The sequence below is a fragment of the Mytilus edulis genome, chromosome 14, assembly GCF_963676685.1.
Source record: "Mytilus edulis chromosome 14, xbMytEdul2.2, whole genome shotgun sequence".
In the NCBI taxonomy this organism is placed as follows: domain Eukaryota; kingdom Metazoa; phylum Mollusca; class Bivalvia; order Mytilida; family Mytilidae; genus Mytilus; species Mytilus edulis.
Window position 1 is genome coordinate 9,189,602 of NC_092357.1, and position 18,321 is coordinate 9,207,922.

The 18,321-nt window shown below is 32.4% G+C and overlaps 1 protein-coding gene across 1 annotated transcript; it reads left to right on the top strand.

The window, feature by feature from the left end:
• Nucleotides 1–3,594: 3,594 nt before the first annotated feature.
• Nucleotides 3,595–18,112, top strand: LOC139502525 (acyl-CoA 6-desaturase-like). The gene is made up of 10 exons (XM_071292015.1): nt 3,595–3,861; nt 8,454–8,543; nt 9,089–9,292; nt 10,155–10,256; nt 10,562–10,748; nt 12,603–12,679; nt 13,928–14,025; nt 15,719–15,895; nt 17,007–17,132; nt 17,658–18,112. Exons 1-10 carry the CDS (start codon nt 3,658–3,660, stop codon nt 17,707–17,709), a joined length of 1,317 nt encoding a protein of 438 aa, XP_071148116.1. The 5' UTR covers nt 3,595–3,657; the 3' UTR covers nt 17,710–18,112.
• The last annotated feature ends 209 nt before the right edge of the window (nt 18,113–18,321 follow it).

Genomic DNA, 18,321 nt, shown 5'->3' on the forward strand with positions numbered 1-18,321 from the left:
GACTACGACCTTTAAGTTTATGTTGTAAAACTACTGTTTTCAAAATTTGAATTGTTTGAAATGTTATCTTTACACTTCTCTGCCACTTCGTGCTTTAATAACTTGTATTAACAACACTCTCCTAAATTCAGTGCTTATAGACTAATCATACTTTATAGAAAAGAAAATTAATCGTGGATTGTATAATAGCTATTTTTAGCTTCTCGGTTTGTTTTTCAAACTTCTCAAATCGATGCTGAAGATCACAAACAACTTCTAATAAACTGTTCAGAACCGTGAGTTGTGAACAAAATACCGAATATCGATGGAAATTCTCAGAAAAAAAGTCTCTAAGCAAACTGAAAAATCAAAAGCTCAAACACATACAACGAATGGATAACAACTGTCATATTCCTGACTTATTACATGTATTTTCTTATGTAGAAAATTGTGGATTAAACCTGTGTGTTATAGCTAGATAGACCACTCACATGTATGACAATCGCATAAAATTCAATTATATTGCCAACGGTGTGTGAATCGAAACCACACATACACAACAGATAAAACAGTATTAAGACGTTATTATTTCACAAAAGGTAATTCAACCCAACAACCCAACATTAACATTCCAACATAACGATGAATCACGTTGCAAGGTTTGTAACATATTAACCATACAATCCAGAGAAGCCAATCAGTGTAACATCAATTGTTCAACTGCAACACACTGGAACATAGAAGAGCCATGGCATATGTCACCCTCAGGTATAAGGTAGTTCACCAAGTAATAGCTTTACCAGTACTCTACATTCCAATACCAGCTACTGTAATATATATCAGAACTAGAAGTAGTCACAGTTTGTAATTCTTGCCATACCATTGCAGAATCAACATCTGTCAACACTCATTTCCCCCTAAAAACAGTTACCGTCTGGAACACTCTCACTGTCAGAATCGGTTGTGCTCGAACCATCACTGGAGGCCTTCAAATCATCCCTTCAGGAGAACCAACATCAACCAATGATTTTGAATTTTGTTTGGTGTACATACTTGTTATATTTTTAATCACCTGAGCTACATTTTTTATTGGATCGTTTACGCACATCACACTACTCACATGTACACAAGTTCTTGTTATTAGATGTCCAGTATGGATTTTAACGAGCCATGAAGTTGAAGTATAGATTGTCGTAGTTCTGTCCGCAACAGTTGAGTAAATATACCATAACTGCTGAAAGCCAATCTGGAGATATTCCTAATTATACTGCTGCTGATATCTTGTCGTATACAAACACTAATGACCAGTATGGTCTGAGGAAAAAAGGGGAATTTAAAACTCCTCAGTGTCGAACCACAGCCTATAAGATCAGTTTTATTCCACATACTCTTGAAAAGTGGAATTCACTTGATGGAGAAGATACAAATATTTTAAGCTTTACAGGATTTAAAAGAAAACTGAATGAGGACATAAGTCCTTTTCCTGTTTTCTTTTCCACTGGTTCACGAAAAGTTAATACAATCCACTGCCAACTAAGAAATGAGGCTAGTGATCTAAAACATCATCTCTTCTGTAATCATTTGTAGGACAGCTCTGTATATGTGCCTGTGGAGACCCAGTAGAAGATAATTTTTCATTTCTTTTATGTTTGTCCATTTTACATTTATCATAGATATGAGCTTTTTCGAAAAATCAGAAACTTTGGTAATGTCAATCTTGATGTTCTACTACAGGGTTGCTCAGACTTAAATATTGACGAAAACACAGACATATTTACATATATATGTCCAACAATATATTCATGAAACTCGAAGATTTTTATAATATTTCATGGGATAATATAACTATTTATAAATCAGCTTATAACCACAGTGTACCACTCTTTAGTATTTAATTCCTAACCAACACTTATTAATGTGGTATAAAATTCGACGCCACCTTCAGTAGGTCTTGCTATGACTTTGTTTACATAGTTATGTATATATGTATACACAATAAAATACTTCAAGAAGTGGGGGAATTGCCTCCCCTGACTCACTGCAACAACGTATGATCTGTTAACTTATCAGAAAATTATATACTATCATGCATGTTATTCAATCCATCTTGTATTGGAAAGGATTTGTATAGGCACTGCCTTTTGTCCAATCCCTTTGTTTAAATGTGCATTTGATATTTGAACAATCAAATATAATTGAAAGCCAATCTAAGATAAAATTAATTCAGATTTATCTTAACTTGCGTACTGGTATATCAAATAGGACAGCTGCAGTATATATCACTATATATATGCAATCATAGATTTATATTGTACTTAGATTGCATGGTAGAAAGTCATTCATCAATGAGGGTTTGGATGGGGTTAAATGATTAAAGAATAATGCCCTTAAAAAATGAAGATTAGAGAATAATGAGCCAAAAAATAGAAGATTAGAGAATAAAAGGGTTAATTTTTTGGAAGATTAGAGAAAAAAGGGGTTAATTTTTTAAAGATTAGAGAAAAATGGGGTGAAAATTAAATGTTTACAGAATAACAGACCCCCCCCCCCCCATCCATACCCTCATCAATGATGACTGAAATATAGATATAAAAACGTTTTGTCATGCTTTTCTTCAGAGGATACGTAAGTATGGATAAAGACGAACGAAGACAGTTATCTTACAAAAGTTTTCTTAAATATGATATCTGAATTAACAAAAAAAAACGTGCCGATTCTTTACTAAATCACTGAACCCACATCAGAAATATGAGAATGATAAAGTTGTCTCGTTTTATCCCAGGAAGTTGAAATCGGCTAGCTCGATATTCGCATTGAAAACATTCAATCTTATACCTGAAAGCCCCCCGACCCCCCCCCCCCCCCCTGCTACGGGTATGTAGTCATTATGATGAAATAAATGTTTGCAATTGGACTGTAAATATCTTTTTAGTTGTTCTATATATCTATGTTCTATTCTTAGATCTGCAGTGACATCACAACATGTAACTGACCAATCAATGATTAGCATTTGTGTTATGTAAACAATGTTGAGAGGTGATGCGGAGAAGAATCCTCTAGATTTTCCATAGACTTCAATGCAAATTAATTTAATTGATATATATTGACACCAGTTGAATCTAGTAATTTTAACCACTTAATATTGTTAAAGACACTATATAATATCTCCATTTTGATTTTTATCATACTATATCCTCTGGTTAAAAAAAAATCAGCAATATAATTAATCAGTTATCACCTTCAAATAGATGAAAAATCTAGAGGAATCCTATCTGCATCACCCCTTGAAAAATTTAAATGCCAGGATGTCCGGATCTGAGAATTTGTAAATTAAATAAAATAAAAATCGCCACTGATGACATCATTCCAAGCTCATTAAACTTTTTTTTTGAAAGTAGCAAGATTTATAAAGTTGAATGAGATATTCATTAACTGAGAATGATACAAATACTAGTATTGTGTAACTGTAATCTAAAATGCTATATTATATTATCTATAACAATAGCGACCTTTATTTTGATATACGTTATATGATAAATAGTACATTGCGTTTGTTTTATTTTTCAACTGTTTTGGGTTTATAGTAAGATTCCAAATACAAACGCACAAGTGATTGAGAAAACAGCCTTTGGTAAGTTTGCTTTGCCACCGGTAGTAACTGTTTTACTTCCCTAAGCAATGGGCGCAGAAAAGAGAACAGATGTCCTTCCCTCCTCGCCAAACGCGAAGAGATATATTTCTTTTGATGAAGTGAAGAAGCACAATCAGCCAGACGATCGATGGTTATTGATAGAAAACAAAGTTTACAACATAACAAACTGGGCGAAAAAACATCCTGGTGGAGGAAAAATCTTAGGACACTTCAGTGGACAGGATGCAACGGTAAACTTCATAAGCATAAGTGTAGTGATCATTCTATAACAAGTACAATATAACACAAATAAATATATATCAATAAATTGATTGATGAATTAAAAACATGGCTAATCCTGATCCTACGGTCAAACTTGACACAACTTGTCTCATACTCATAGGGATTTTATTTCATTTCAATTTTATATATCCATTTTAAACCTAAATGCATCTTTTCTCTCTCTGTAATAGATGCTATATTGGTCATTGTAGAATAGGGGGCAGATATTGATACTTGAGCCTGGCGTGTCGGAAAATACGCGAAGTACAAACATTACGTTATGGTAACGTTGTTACCATACCGCTTTACTCTGTGACGTTATATTATATGCATTAGCTATCACGACGATTAAACGTATAGAAAGACACAACGCATGATTTATTAAGATTCTTCAACATTTAATGGTGCCGTAACCTTTGGATATATGGATTCAAAGCTGAAGTCAGTTCGTGCTGGACACAAAGGAGCCGTCACGAAGCTACTGGTGAAATTCGACGAGCTAAAGTCAAACACAGACACAGAAGTTGACGAAGTGAAAGCCCTTGATGATGCTGTCACGCAGAAACAGAAAACATTGATTGACCTGAATAACAGACTTTTGGAACAGACATCGGAGGAAAATCTGGAGCAGGAAATCACCGACTCAGATGAGTATATGTACGAACTTGATTGTAAAATTAGACAAATTCGGAAATTTATTAAGTCCTTTGAAACAAATACTATAATTTCGCATGATACTGTTGGTCCTTCAACGAGCAGACTTAACCCAGACGCATATCATTTCACACCCGAAGCTAGAGTTGATATGAACAGATGTGCAATAGATTCTATGAACCAGCAGTATTCAATTCACGCCCCTGCAGTGCATATCCGTCCGTCAGAGAATGTCATCTTTCAAGTCCCGTCAGAACCGAGATCTACAAAAACTAATTACCATAGGCTTCCAAAGTTAGACTTACCCTATTTTAATGGAGATATTCTCAAGTGGCAAACATTTTGGGATTGTTTCGAGTCATCTATACACTACAACGACACATTAACGCCAATCCAAAAGTTTAACTATCTTAAAGCCCAGCTTGAGGGAAGCGCCGCGCAAACAGTAGAGGGATTCGCTTTGACTAATGGTAACTACGAAACCGCAGTCAACCTTCTCAGAGATAGGTTCGGACAACATAGCAAACTGATCCATGCTTACATGAAAGCACTCATGAACTTACCCACACCGACAAATGATGCATTTAGCTTGAGGTCTTACGGAGACAAACTTGAATCATATGTGCGAGGATTAGAGTCACTTGGTCAAACACCAGAGATGTATGGTTCGCTTTTGGTACCTGTAGTTTTGGACAAGTTACCGATTGACATAAGAAAGAATATTGCACGAGAACACGGGAGAGATAATTTGATATTGAACAATCTACGCAAATCTATAACTAAAGAGATCGACATACTCGAAGCTGGAGAAGGAGTCACAGATTCAGACAGATAGTACGCCACTGCATTTTTCATGGGTACGCAATCACATACATTCAACAAGGGTAATTCAACAGACACACGCAAGAAGGTAAATACACGTACATGTATATTCTGTTCAGGTGAGCACTATCCGACGGAGTGCACTGAAGTAACAGACGCAAACACAAGAAATCAAATTGTAAAACAGAAACAGTTATGCTTTAACTGTTTAGGGTCACACCGAGTGGCCGCATGCCAGTCTACTAATAGATGCAAAAAGTGTAACGGAATGCATCATACTAGCATATGTAAAGATAAAGAGGTCATTCCGGGTACGAAACCGGAGCCTACAATTCAACAGTCAGCGATAAATGAAGTGGAAACACCAAACGAGACTAGAGTAATGCATTTATCACAACAAAGTCAGGACATTCTCCTGAAAACAGCAACTGCGCCAGTTATATATAACGACCAAGAAGTAGAATGTAACATATTATTTGACGAGGGAGCACAGCGTTCTTTCATAACTCAGAATTTAGCTGATAAACTAGAAATTAAACCAACAGAAAATGTCAGCATTCAACTGTCTGCGTTCGGAGATTTATCTCAGAAAGTTCGTAACTTAGACACTGCAACAATACAACTACAGACCGACACAGGAGAAAAGGTGCTTATTAACACACTCATTGTTCCGGAAATTGCCGTCCCAATTGAGAACAATATTTCCCAGACTACAAGGAGCTTGCCACACTTAAGAGAAATTAAACTTGCACATTCTGTGCATAGTGGAGATCGTTTTGAAATAAACTTACTCATAGGCGCAGACCACTATTGGGACATTATCGACGACAAAGTTATTAGAGGAAACGGACCCACCGCTGTCCAGTCAAAGATCGGATATTTATTATCAGGACCGATAAATAGAAACATCAACCATCCGTCAACATCTACAGATCTCGTAAACGACATTTCATACAAGAACACAGCTATTGACAACGAGAAAGGACAATCCACGGCAGAGGTGCCTTGGAAACATGACCATCCAGATGATATACCTTCAGGCATGACCGTTGCAAAAAGAAGACCAGAAAACACATCGCAATGGCTTGTACAAAGTAGATCGTACATCAACCAATTTGAGGAAACTCTCCAAGGAAGTAACTTGCTACCTAGACCGCCCGAAAAAACACACCCTCAACTGTTGGAGTCAACAAGTCACATAGATACAGGACAAACTTATAACGCATAACTAAAATTACCGCTTAGTGAAGTTACCGTGTGTGCCAGAAGAAACATCCACGAAAGGACTAAGAAATAAACTTTAATTGTGTTCAGTCAAGGTTAAGGAATTTGATTAATTATTTTCGATGGACATTAATTTTAAATTTATTTATCTATATTGTGAATTTACATTTTTTAATTTTCGTTACATATTGCACTTTTGTCGGCCCCCAGAATGTCGGAAAATACGCGAAGTACAAACATTACGTTATGGTAACGTTGTTACCATACCGCTTTACTCTGTGACGTTATATTATATGCATTAGCTATCACGACGATTAAACGTATAGAAAGACACAACGCATGATTTATTAAGATTCTTCAACATGGCGTCAAGGTGAAAATGCTAATATAAAAATATGGGAAAACATCATAGAAACAGAACAGTTGCTTGGAAACATGCACAAGATTTGCCGTAATTTCATAAGAAATATTTCCACCTCTATCTAAAAATCTGCTCCTATTGAGGGTAACAACTGTGAAGTGGCCTTTTGCATTAGAATAGGAATAACAGTAACTTTTGTTGTTACCACCATCAATTTTTACATATATAGTTTCGTTTTTTATTTGCAAGAATATGAACAAATAAGATATATGTTAAATTGAAAGTTTTTTCAAATTCCTAGTGATAGAAAGTTCCATTTATAAGGTAAAATTTAATAGTCTGTTTACAGACAGTCGGAAACCCGGTTGAAATAGAACAAAAGAATCGAAGCTCTTTGTTAGAGAAGGCGATAAATGTGTACTGTTATGTTTACCATAGTGACAAAAATTTTAAAAGTTAATAGAAAAAACAAATTACAATTTTCTTCTGAATTACGAAGTGTTTTATTTTAAAAACACCATTTGCAGAAGTTTTCAATTTATCTAGTACATAGTTAAGCAGAACAATTAGATATCAAGTCGACGACATGGGTATCTTTCAAGTTGGATGTAGAAAATGCATAACCTACGATTTTTTTTTTAAATTACCACGGACAAAAAATGACGGATGGAAAACATATCAATCTATTAGTTGAGTAATTTTCGTGTCTGCCCTTCCATTATGCGACTCAAGAAAAAAAAAAAAAATTGGGTAACAATAGTATCGAAAAAAGAAAATTGAGTGCACCTTTTAATGTAAGGGTGTGTTTGAGTTGAATATTTTGTACAAAGCAAGAATATTTCATACATCGTCTCGCTTCAGATTCTATCATTTTTATATATCAAAGCTACAGGTTGACTTTATAACATAAAAAAAATCACAGTACTAAAAGATGAAATATATTGGTGAAGTGAAATACCTATCTAAATATATAATGAATCACAAAAACAAAGTAGGTGTGTTCGAATAGCTATTTTTTTACTGTTTACGACAGTCTTTCAAGTTGGATGATGAAAATGCATATCTTCGAAAAATTATAAATTTTTGTGTGTGATAAATTGGGTTTATAGTCTTCAACCACTAAAAAAATCTAGTCTGCCCTTCCACGAAATATTTAATTGGAATTTTTTTTTTAATATTTATGAATTTTCAAAAATTTCACCTGACAACCGATCAGACAATAGTTTTAAGTTGAATCAATGCAGACAAGATCATTAACTGATGCTCATTAGCTATTTGATACAATTGTCTTTTAAAATACAACTGACATATAAGGATCGTAATGGTGCAATGTGGATAAATTTATAGGTTTCCAAGAGCAAATTTGGTAGCACATCATCCCTACAATGGCTTCCATTTCTAAGATTGTGAAAATGAACTGGCGTAATGGGGAGATAATTTTGACGAAGTAGAATCCTGACTGCAGAGAAGTATTAAGGACACATTTTCTTTTCTTTGTAGGATGCATGGAGAGCATTTCATAATGATAAAGACTATGTAAAGAAGTTCATGAAAGCCCTGTATGTTGGAGACCTAGAAAGACCAGAGGAGGTATGGTGAAACAGGATCACAGTGTTCTCCCAAGAATGTTAAGATAGCAACATGGAAATTAACATGCAATGTGGCACTGGTTTAAAAAAAAAATAGCACCATGGCCTCAATACATAATTACATTCCATTATAAAATCATACAAGATAGACCTATGGTAGAAAATGTAACACAAGGTTACTTTAGTGCGTTGCCTGGTGAGGTCACTGGGATCAATGATTATTGAGAGTTATCAAATTAATGATATAAAAATCACAATTTTAATGCACCAGATGTGCAATTCTATATTTAATGCTCTAGACAAAACCAGTTGATTGATTGATTGTTGGTTGCTTAATGTCCAGTGGCAAATATGTTTTATGGACAATCCAAACTATTTGAAAATTTAAACTGTGATACATTTGAAGAACAGTATATATGTACAATGTATGTAACTGTAAAAGTTGATTTTTTATTTGTTTGGGGATGAGTCTGTTTCATTAGAGAATAAGATAAAAGCTGAGAAAAACAATATTATATTAAAGGTTTGAATTATTTATACTTTCAGAGTTTGACAGAATTAAAGAGTGACTTTAGAGAACTGAGAAAACACGTTGAAGACAGTGGCATGCTGAAAACACAACCCTGGTTCTACACTTTACATCTTGCTCATATCATTCTGTTAGAAGTATTTGCCTATTGTCTGGTGTCATACTATGGTGGAGGACTGTATACATTTATAGCAGCAGCAATCATTCTGGCTGTAGCTCAGGTAAAACAACAATTTAGCAGATTAATTAATTATCGCTATTGTACGAAATTTTCCTTTGATCTTGCTGACATGATAATTTCCTTTCTCGGTGGAGTCAAGTGATATTAAAAATTATTGCTAGAAACTAATGGGGCACATGTCTTAGTCAATGAAGTTAACATGAAAATAACTACCTCGTTTAAGGTAAAATAGCTATAAACAAATGATCATTGATCATCTCAACTCGATTGTTTTCACTTTCCCTGTATCGGCTCAAGCCAGAAAATCAATGTCTTTGAGATGATCAATGATTATCTATAAGTACAGCATACTAATGCTCAGTGACTCAATGTTAACTCAAGAATTCTTGTGTCAGTCTCTCTCTGCTAACATGTATAATTATATATATACATGTAAATAATCACATTACATTTACAATGTATGCTTGACAGAGAAATATAGGATGTTTTATTGAGACAACAACAATTGATTTTTTTTCATAAGTTGAACATAAAATACAGTTTGTTGAGATTTTGAAGTTTGTTTTGACATATAGGCAAGGTTTGGTCAATATGACATGTCAGACAAGTTAAGTTGACATGTCAGACAAATTTTATTCAATGTGACATGTTTGGCAAGTTTTTGATTGGAAAAAAATACACAAAACATTTTGTAACCCTTTCTTGTAGGTACAAACAAGTTAATATTGACTAGATTATTGACATAATTTTATATATATCCTTTATTCTTCCAGCAATTGCACTGTGGTTTAATGTAGTATTCATTATTGTTATAAATCTATATTTGAATATTTTAAATATATGCATGATATAGTTACATTCTCTTACATGTGTAATCTATAAACCTTTACATTCCTTTTCAGGCACAAGCTGGGTGGACACAGCATGATTATGGACATAATTCTGTGTTTCCAAGTCATAAAATGAACAAAATATTTCATCATATAGTTATAGGACATATTAAGGTATGTAGAAACCAAGGTAGAAGAGGAGAAAGTTCTGTTCTGGAACAAAAATTGGTCATAAAAGATCTCCAGTGAACCTTGAAATGAAATACTAATATATACATGAATTTATTTTATTCAAACAACTATGTGTCTTATTTTTAACTTATCTTCAACTGGAAAAATGTATTACGAAATCAAGTATAAATTTCTTATAGACACTAATAATACTAACTATTCACTTAATAATCTATTGTTTTATATGAAATGACTTCAAATATATTATATATGCATTTAAATTTTTATGTTTGTTTGTTGTTTTATAGGGTGCATCATCTCATTGGTGGAATTTCCGTCATTTCCAACATCACGCCAAACCAAATGTTGGGAAGAAAGACCCGGATGTAGATTTCCCTTATCTTTTATTACTTGGAGAACATTTCCCTGTGACCTGGGGAAAACAGAAGAAGGGTTACATGCCATATAATCAACAGCAGAACTATTTTTTCTTGAGTAAGTTTGTGACAAACAGATTCCTACACTGTTTCTTAAATGATTATTATCCTTCTTTTTTAAAGATTTTCAGAAACTTGTGTTCTTTATATGCGACATCATCAGGCATGGTTGCCTTTTTTCATGGCGTCAGATAGGAAAATTCAGAAGAAAACAAAACATTTAGACGTCATAATCAAATTTCAACTAATCATTTGCTAAGAACAGATTTTTCACTAGTGAGGAGAAATATTTTTCTCACACCAGTCAGGAAATGTAATACAGTACATTCCGGTTATTTGCATAGCCTATTTGTCAGACGAAATTATGCAATAAAGCGGAGTATGCTTATATCCGAAATGCCAAATTACGGAGTCAAATAACATCGGTAGTGCAGATCAGTATAAAAAGGAAATCCCTGAAGAAAGATGAACGTCCATAATCCACTTACAACATATTGCTTGCTTATTTATTCTAATAAAAGTTATTTGTCTAGTGTTATACATTTTATTTCATTGCGCATACTTTCAATAAAGTTTATAAACACATTTTGTTTTTAGTTTATTTGTGTACCGACTTTTCCTTTACCTGTGATACGAAAATAAAATTGATCTAAAAATAGATTTGTTTCTATGACCCGGATGTACACATTACATTGTTAGGCTTTGATTAAAACAAACTGTTTAACAATGGTACATAGTTTATAATCATTTTAAACAATAAATGTGCAATGAACTGCCTTTGATATGCAGTATTTACCGATTACACAGTGATGTAACACTGTCACTTTAACCTCGTTAGTTTCGTATATGCAAAGCAGTTAGGTAATGGGGCCCTGTACGGGTTATTTGCTGGACACGAGTGTTGAAAGTTAGAAAATATAATAATTGGAAGTAAATGTTCTTTTAAAAAAAAAAAAAAATGAAAGATTGATTTATTAAATTCTTTAACCCTATAAATATGTCCTGTAATATTTAACATAAATGTAGATCACCCCTAGCCGAATTACGAGATTAACACATTGGATAATGATCGATAATTAGCAGGCGTTAATGTTTTAAAAATTTACTAAAAAGGTAATTTGTGAACAATGTTTGAAACCCAATCAATAATTAACACATTTGGATATAGAAGATCATAGAATGGTTGTGTTTTTACAACAATCAGTTGATTGACATTTTTATGACCTCGAGGCTTAAAATAGAATATGGGAAACTTTACCTGTGTACACATCGAGGACTTTTTTATAATCATATAAACACGAAACTGTTTTAAAACTTTATTTAAAAAACACAGAAGTAAATGTGAAATATTAACGAAAATAATGATGCATTCAAGAAAAATATACTTAGCAAATTGCCGTTTCCGGTCAAAAATCTCGTCAGTTTTAACTAAGCATATCTAGCTGGCGATTATTTTCTATGCAATTAACCGAAATGCCACTTGTAAGGCTATGCATATAACCGGACAATTTAACATTAGATGAATGGGAAATGGTTTTGTGCAGGAGAAAAGTATGCAATTAACCGAATTATGCTATTAAGCGGTATGCAATTAAGTGGAATCGACTGTATGTAAAAAAATTAGAAAAAAAATTATTTCTGTCCTATTTCACTTTTATGATATTCAGATACACTTTTTCTCAATATTTGCTTGTTGGAATGTTTTTCGCATACTTGTGATTTGACAAAACTGTTTTTCAAATATTTGATCATAAAAAAGCTTAACTTTGATTTGCTTCACAAGGTTAAAAAAAATGAATTCCAATACAATGTGGTTAGATTTGAAGATTATGGTAACCATGTAGACAAAGTTATTGCAGCATATAGAATATAAAACCTATAATATTAACAACACCTTTCTTTTATTTTTCAGCAATGCCACCATTACTGTTGCCACTCTACTTTCACTTTGAGAATATCTTATTTGTATTTAAAAGACGTGATTGGGTGGTAAGTTTTGGAGATTTTGATTGGTCTAGAACCAAATTAATAAAATGCCATTTGTTTCTGTTTTAACTTATGCTATACATCTTTGTTATTTGAACATAAGTCATACTTTCTTACATATATCATGTATATATTGCCTATAAGGTAAACATATATTGTTACAAGAACGCAATTATTCGTCAAGCATTTTCTATAGGATTCTAATGGTGTTATGTATTTTATTTCACAAAAAGAATACACAAAGAAGAAAAAAAGTAGCATTCCTGTTACTAGAAATGCCAGTGTTGATGACAACAACAAAAATATATATGATCATGCAGCAAAAATTGACAAAAACTGCATCTGAAAAACATGGTCTTTTTGTTTTACTTAATGAAAAAGGCATATTCTTATATGACATTTTTTTGTTCACTTTGTGAACAAACCCATGCCCTAAATCCAATAAAATTTATTATGACTGCATTAATATTACGAAATTGACTTATTTGACCTAGATACAACAACTGTTCATGCTGGCTGTTCAAACTCCTCCCTCTGAAAAATCACAGTGCCAGCTGTTAGCTTCTTTACAAACAAAAAAGGAAGGTTCATGAAAGAGCTTACACAAACGCTTTTACACTTATACTAATCGGCCATAGAAATTACCTTAATTAATTGTCCTATTCAGAATCAAAATAATTGCTATCGCTCAGTCAAAATTAATCACAATATAATGCCCTACCCATGTTAAAACTACAATAAAGTATAGCTTGCATCAATTATTTCTTAATTTTTAATTGCTTGGAAGTGCAGAAATGGAAGATATATATTTTGTACTTTGTTAATTTGGAATTTTTTTTCTGGATTTTTAAAACCTAACTTGTCTGCTCTTTGTTTGGGTTGTTGTCTCTTTGACATATTCCACATTTCCATTCTCAATTTTTATTTTAGCTTTTGATTAAAAGTAATTCCTATCCTGTATCATCCAATCATAGGTCAGTCGTACAAGATTATATTCTGAGTACAACCTTTGGGTAAAAAATTTGCCTGTAATGCATTCATAAGGAAGATAAAAATTGATTAAAATTGGGTTTTCTAAATTTTATTGGAATATTTCATTTTTCAGTTCTGGCACACTCGCATATCAAAGCTGAAGGAACAATGCTTTTATTGCTTTATTTCAAAGTTTTCATGGTTATATACATATTTGTATAATATGATAAGTTACCACATAATGTAGATAAAAATAGATTTTTTTTTTGTTTATTTCAGGATTTGTTGATGACAATATCATTCTTTGGACGTTATTTTTACCTGTACACACAGTTCTGGGGTGCATGGGGAACCTTTGGATTCTACATGTTTGTAAGGTGTGTATTTGTACTTAGATATAGTAATGATAATCATATTCTGCTTTTGATGATTTACAGAGTCATTAAGGAAGCTGGCATGTCATGTTTTAGATTTTTTTGTCAGATTTTCGGAATCCTCTGGTTTTATCCATTTGAATGCATTGAAAAAAATTGCCTGGTGACCCCCATTTTTCTTTTCGTTAATCTTTTACATGTATAATGATAAGCCATCTGTAAAAGTCTTATAAAATTTTAATTACTTTTTAACAGTTTTTGAGAACTTTAATTGTCAATGATAAAGCTATGAAAAGTCAAGAGAGAATATTTTCCCGCCAAAATTTCAATGGCATATCTCGAAAACAAGCACAGTGACCTATATATAATTTTTTCTCTTTCGATTCCTTCATTAATCCCCTATCTATATAAACCAGTGTTTTGAAAAGTTAATTACTTTGAAACTGAGAAACAAATTTCCTTAACTGAAGAATGTAAAAAATAGGAGATGTTGTATGATTACTTATGAGACAACCAGAGACCAAATGACCAGGTCTTTAGGTCACCCTACAATCTTCAACAATGATCAAAACCCATACCACATAGATAGCTATAGGTCACCCTGCAGCCTTCAACAATGGTCAAAGCCCATACCACATAGATAGCTATAGGTCACCCTACAGCCTTCAACAATGGTCAAAGCCCATACCACATAGATAGCTATAGGTCACCCTACAGCCTTCAACAATGGTCAAAGCCCATACCACATAGAAAGCTATAGGTCACCCTACAGCCTTCAACAATGGTCAAAGCCCATACCACATAGAAAGCTATAGGTCACCCTACAGCCTTCAACAATGGTCAAAGCCCATACCACATAGAAAGCTATAGGTCACCCTACAGCCTTCAACAATGGTCAAAGCCCATACCACATAGAAAGCTATAAGATAGCAACTATAGGTCACCCTACAGCCTTCAACAATGAGCAAAGCCCATACCACATAGAAAGCTATAAGATAGCAACTATAGGTCACCCTACAGCCTTCAACAATGAGCAAGTCCCATACCACATAGAAAGCTATAAGATAGCAACTATAGGTCACCCTACAGCCTTCAACAATGAGCAAAGCCCATACCACATAGAAAGCTATAAGATATCAAAAAAGGGGAAAAAAACCAACACCGAAATAATAGCCTGATTTATGTACAAAAACAATTAAAGAAAAACAAATATGGTATACAACAGCAAGCAACAACTCCTGAATTACAGATTCATTTAAAAAAGATTGCTTGTAACTCATTGTTACTCATATTCTAGAAACTGATAGCAGATATTTGGAAAAAAAATACTGTTATCACAAATTTAGTAAATATGTTAATGATACTATTTCACATGTGATATTTTTTTATCAGATTTCTTGAAAGCCACTGGTTTGTGTTGGTAACACAGATAACGATACTATTTAACATGTCATATTTTTTTTATTAGATTTCTGGAAAGCCACTGTTTTTTTTGGGGTAACACAGATAACGATACTATTTCACATGTTATATTTTTTTATTAGATTTCTGGAAAGCCACTGGTTTGTGTTGGTAACACAGATAACGATACTATTTAACATGTCATATTTTTTTTATTAGATTTCTGGAAAGCCACTGTTTTTTTTGGGGTAACACAGATAACGATACTATTTCACATGTTATATTTTTTTATTAGATTTCTGGAAAGCCACTGGTTTGTATGGGTAACACAGATGAGCCACATATCGATGAATATTGACATTGAACGAGATAATGATTGGTTCACTTCACAGCTGATATCTACATGTAATGTTCACCAAGGACTCTTCAATGATTGGTTCACGGGACATTTGAACTTTCAGATAGAACATCAGTAAGTTAATAGGTGTTTTTGGTTATAATAATGATTTTAATAAGAGAATATACCAAGGGGGCATAATCAGGGTTCTCACTCAAGCAACTCATGAAAATCTGCCTGGACTCGCCATTTTCAATACTGGTGAGTCCAAAGATGCATTAAGATTAAAATATTTGGTATAAACTGAACACACATATCATCATTTTGTAGCAAAATAATAAAAGTAATCTGAATTTAATGTCACTTCATTGTTCTATTAGATCATTGAGACTCAAATAATAAGTTTTATTGCTTTAAAATATCTTCTCTTTACTGTTGGACTCACCTTTAAAAAATCCGTAATGAGAACCCTGATAATTTTGCCTCATAGATCTTTCGACACTTGCATGAATGAATAAATAATTTATTTAAGTGCAACCTGATTGACATAATATAATATGCAAATGTTATAATCATTAATATTTTCAGTCAGCTGTACATGTAGCTACATTTGATATAAAAAATTAAGGTGTACTGTTTTTACTGTGTGTAGATTTTGTAAAGTAAAAGTGTTCATATATTAATCATTTGTCTTATCTTTAAACAACTTATGACAAACTTTGCCACTGTTTTTTGGGGTTGCTTTCATATACACATATAGGGATTTTTTTTTTAATAAAAATTATTAATAAATTGAAGTTGACAACCTTTCTGTATCCCTCATTTCTTGTTACTTTCATATTTTTTTATTTTTAATTTATAATTAATGACTCAGTGTTCTCCAGATATTTCATATAGCATCTTGGTAATCAGGACAAATTTAAATACCATCTTGTTTCTAAAAATTATAACATCACATTCAAGATTCAAGAAATATAGCATCACATTACCATGATGCTAAAAGGACCTTGGTAGAACATTAATTATGTTATTTCCTTTCAATGTATTTTCCATTTGTCATGTGATATATATTTGTGTATGGTTGAAATTGAATAAGATGCCAATTATGATAAATCTAATTTGAAGACTGGCCAATTATTTTGGTAATAGTAGGTTAAATCAGGTTTTATTTACATTATTAAAGTTCTACTACATGAATAACGATTATGAAATTAAATATTCTTATAAATAAATATTTATCTTTCAGTTTGTTTCCTACAATGCCTCGTCATAATCTACATAAAGTGGCACCGCTAGTCAAGTCTCTGTGTAAAAAACATAACATTGAATACATTAGTCTGCCTCTGTTTGGAGCATTTGCTAGACTGGTTACGTAAGTAGAGTTATTTCCCATTATCATGCAGTGTACAGTTAATCGTCATACCACTTTTATTGCAAACAACATATTTTGTCCATAAAAATTTTGCAGCTAAACTTATGCTTTGTTTGTTTAGTGTACAATTATTGTTTTCTTGATTTTTTTGTCATGTAAAAATTATTATATTTAGTTAAAATTATTAAAAAATCTCTACTTTTTGATGTGCACATGCTTAGAAATAAATAATAAAAAAAAAAAACCCAGAAAAGATATTTACAAAGTGATTGTATTTTGTATTCATTGGCAAAAACATATTTTATGTAAAGTTTGTTCTCTTTATTAGTAGACAAAACGTTCCTAAATTCATCTATTTCTTCTTTAAAATATCTGAAAATTTCCATTTCAAGTTTAATAATGATAAAAGAATTAACTTAAAATCATAAGGGGCCTTGGTATCTGATATTAAAATTTGCCAAAAGAACACAATATTTTGTCACATTATATGATGATTAAAACATATTTTTTTTTTATCTTTTTCAGTTCCCTGAAGAAGTCTGGAGAGCTATGGTACGATTCATATTACAATGGATAATAAACATAATCACAGACTGACAACCTGAATACTCTTCTGGAAATGAGTTATCAATATCTTTATGTCTTAACTTATTGTTTAATTGTGCATATGTAATTCTTTCACTAATAACTTTTATGCTTTGTTAAATTTGTATGTATGTGTGTTTTTTGGGAGTTTAAAGTGCAAATGAAAATGAAAAGTTGTCTCTATATATATACAGAGAGGAGAAATTGTTTTCTTACACTCATCCTGAAATAAGAAAATAGCATGAAAATTTAGAGAATCATTTTTTTTTTATCCTCACGACAAATACAACCATGACATTTAATAAAATCTCAATACTTTTCGCTAGCAACTGAACCAATTAATTGTTTATTGAACATGAACTCGTATAATTTTGTAAAATAAAAGATTCACTATATATTGCAAAACTCATATTTAAGTAATTATATCATATAAAACCAAAGAGCTGGAAAAGCAGTATCTATAAAAAAATTAATTTGAATTATTTTTTTTGCCACTTAAAGTTTTCAATTAATGTTGTTTAAATGACTACCGGTGTTCCCTGTAAACCAAACACTTTTTTAGTAAAATGTGCAAGGTTCAATGATTTTATTTTAATGTGTTTAA

What these genes read in the sequence shown, in the direction of transcription:
- LOC139502525 (XM_071292015.1), top strand. Translation starts at nt 3,658, where the DNA reads ATGGGCGCAGAAAAGAGAACAGATGTCCTTCCCTCCTCGCCAAACGCG. An exon ending in ACCTAGAAAGACCAGAGGAG is followed by an intron (nt 8,544 to 9,088) that starts GTATGGTGAAAC and finishes TTATACTTTCAG; the next exon opens with AGTTTGACAGAATTAAAGAG. An exon ending in TCATTCTGGCTGTAGCTCAG is followed by an intron (nt 9,293 to 10,154) that starts GTAAAACAACAA and finishes ATTCCTTTTCAG; the next exon opens with GCACAAGCTGGGTGGACACA.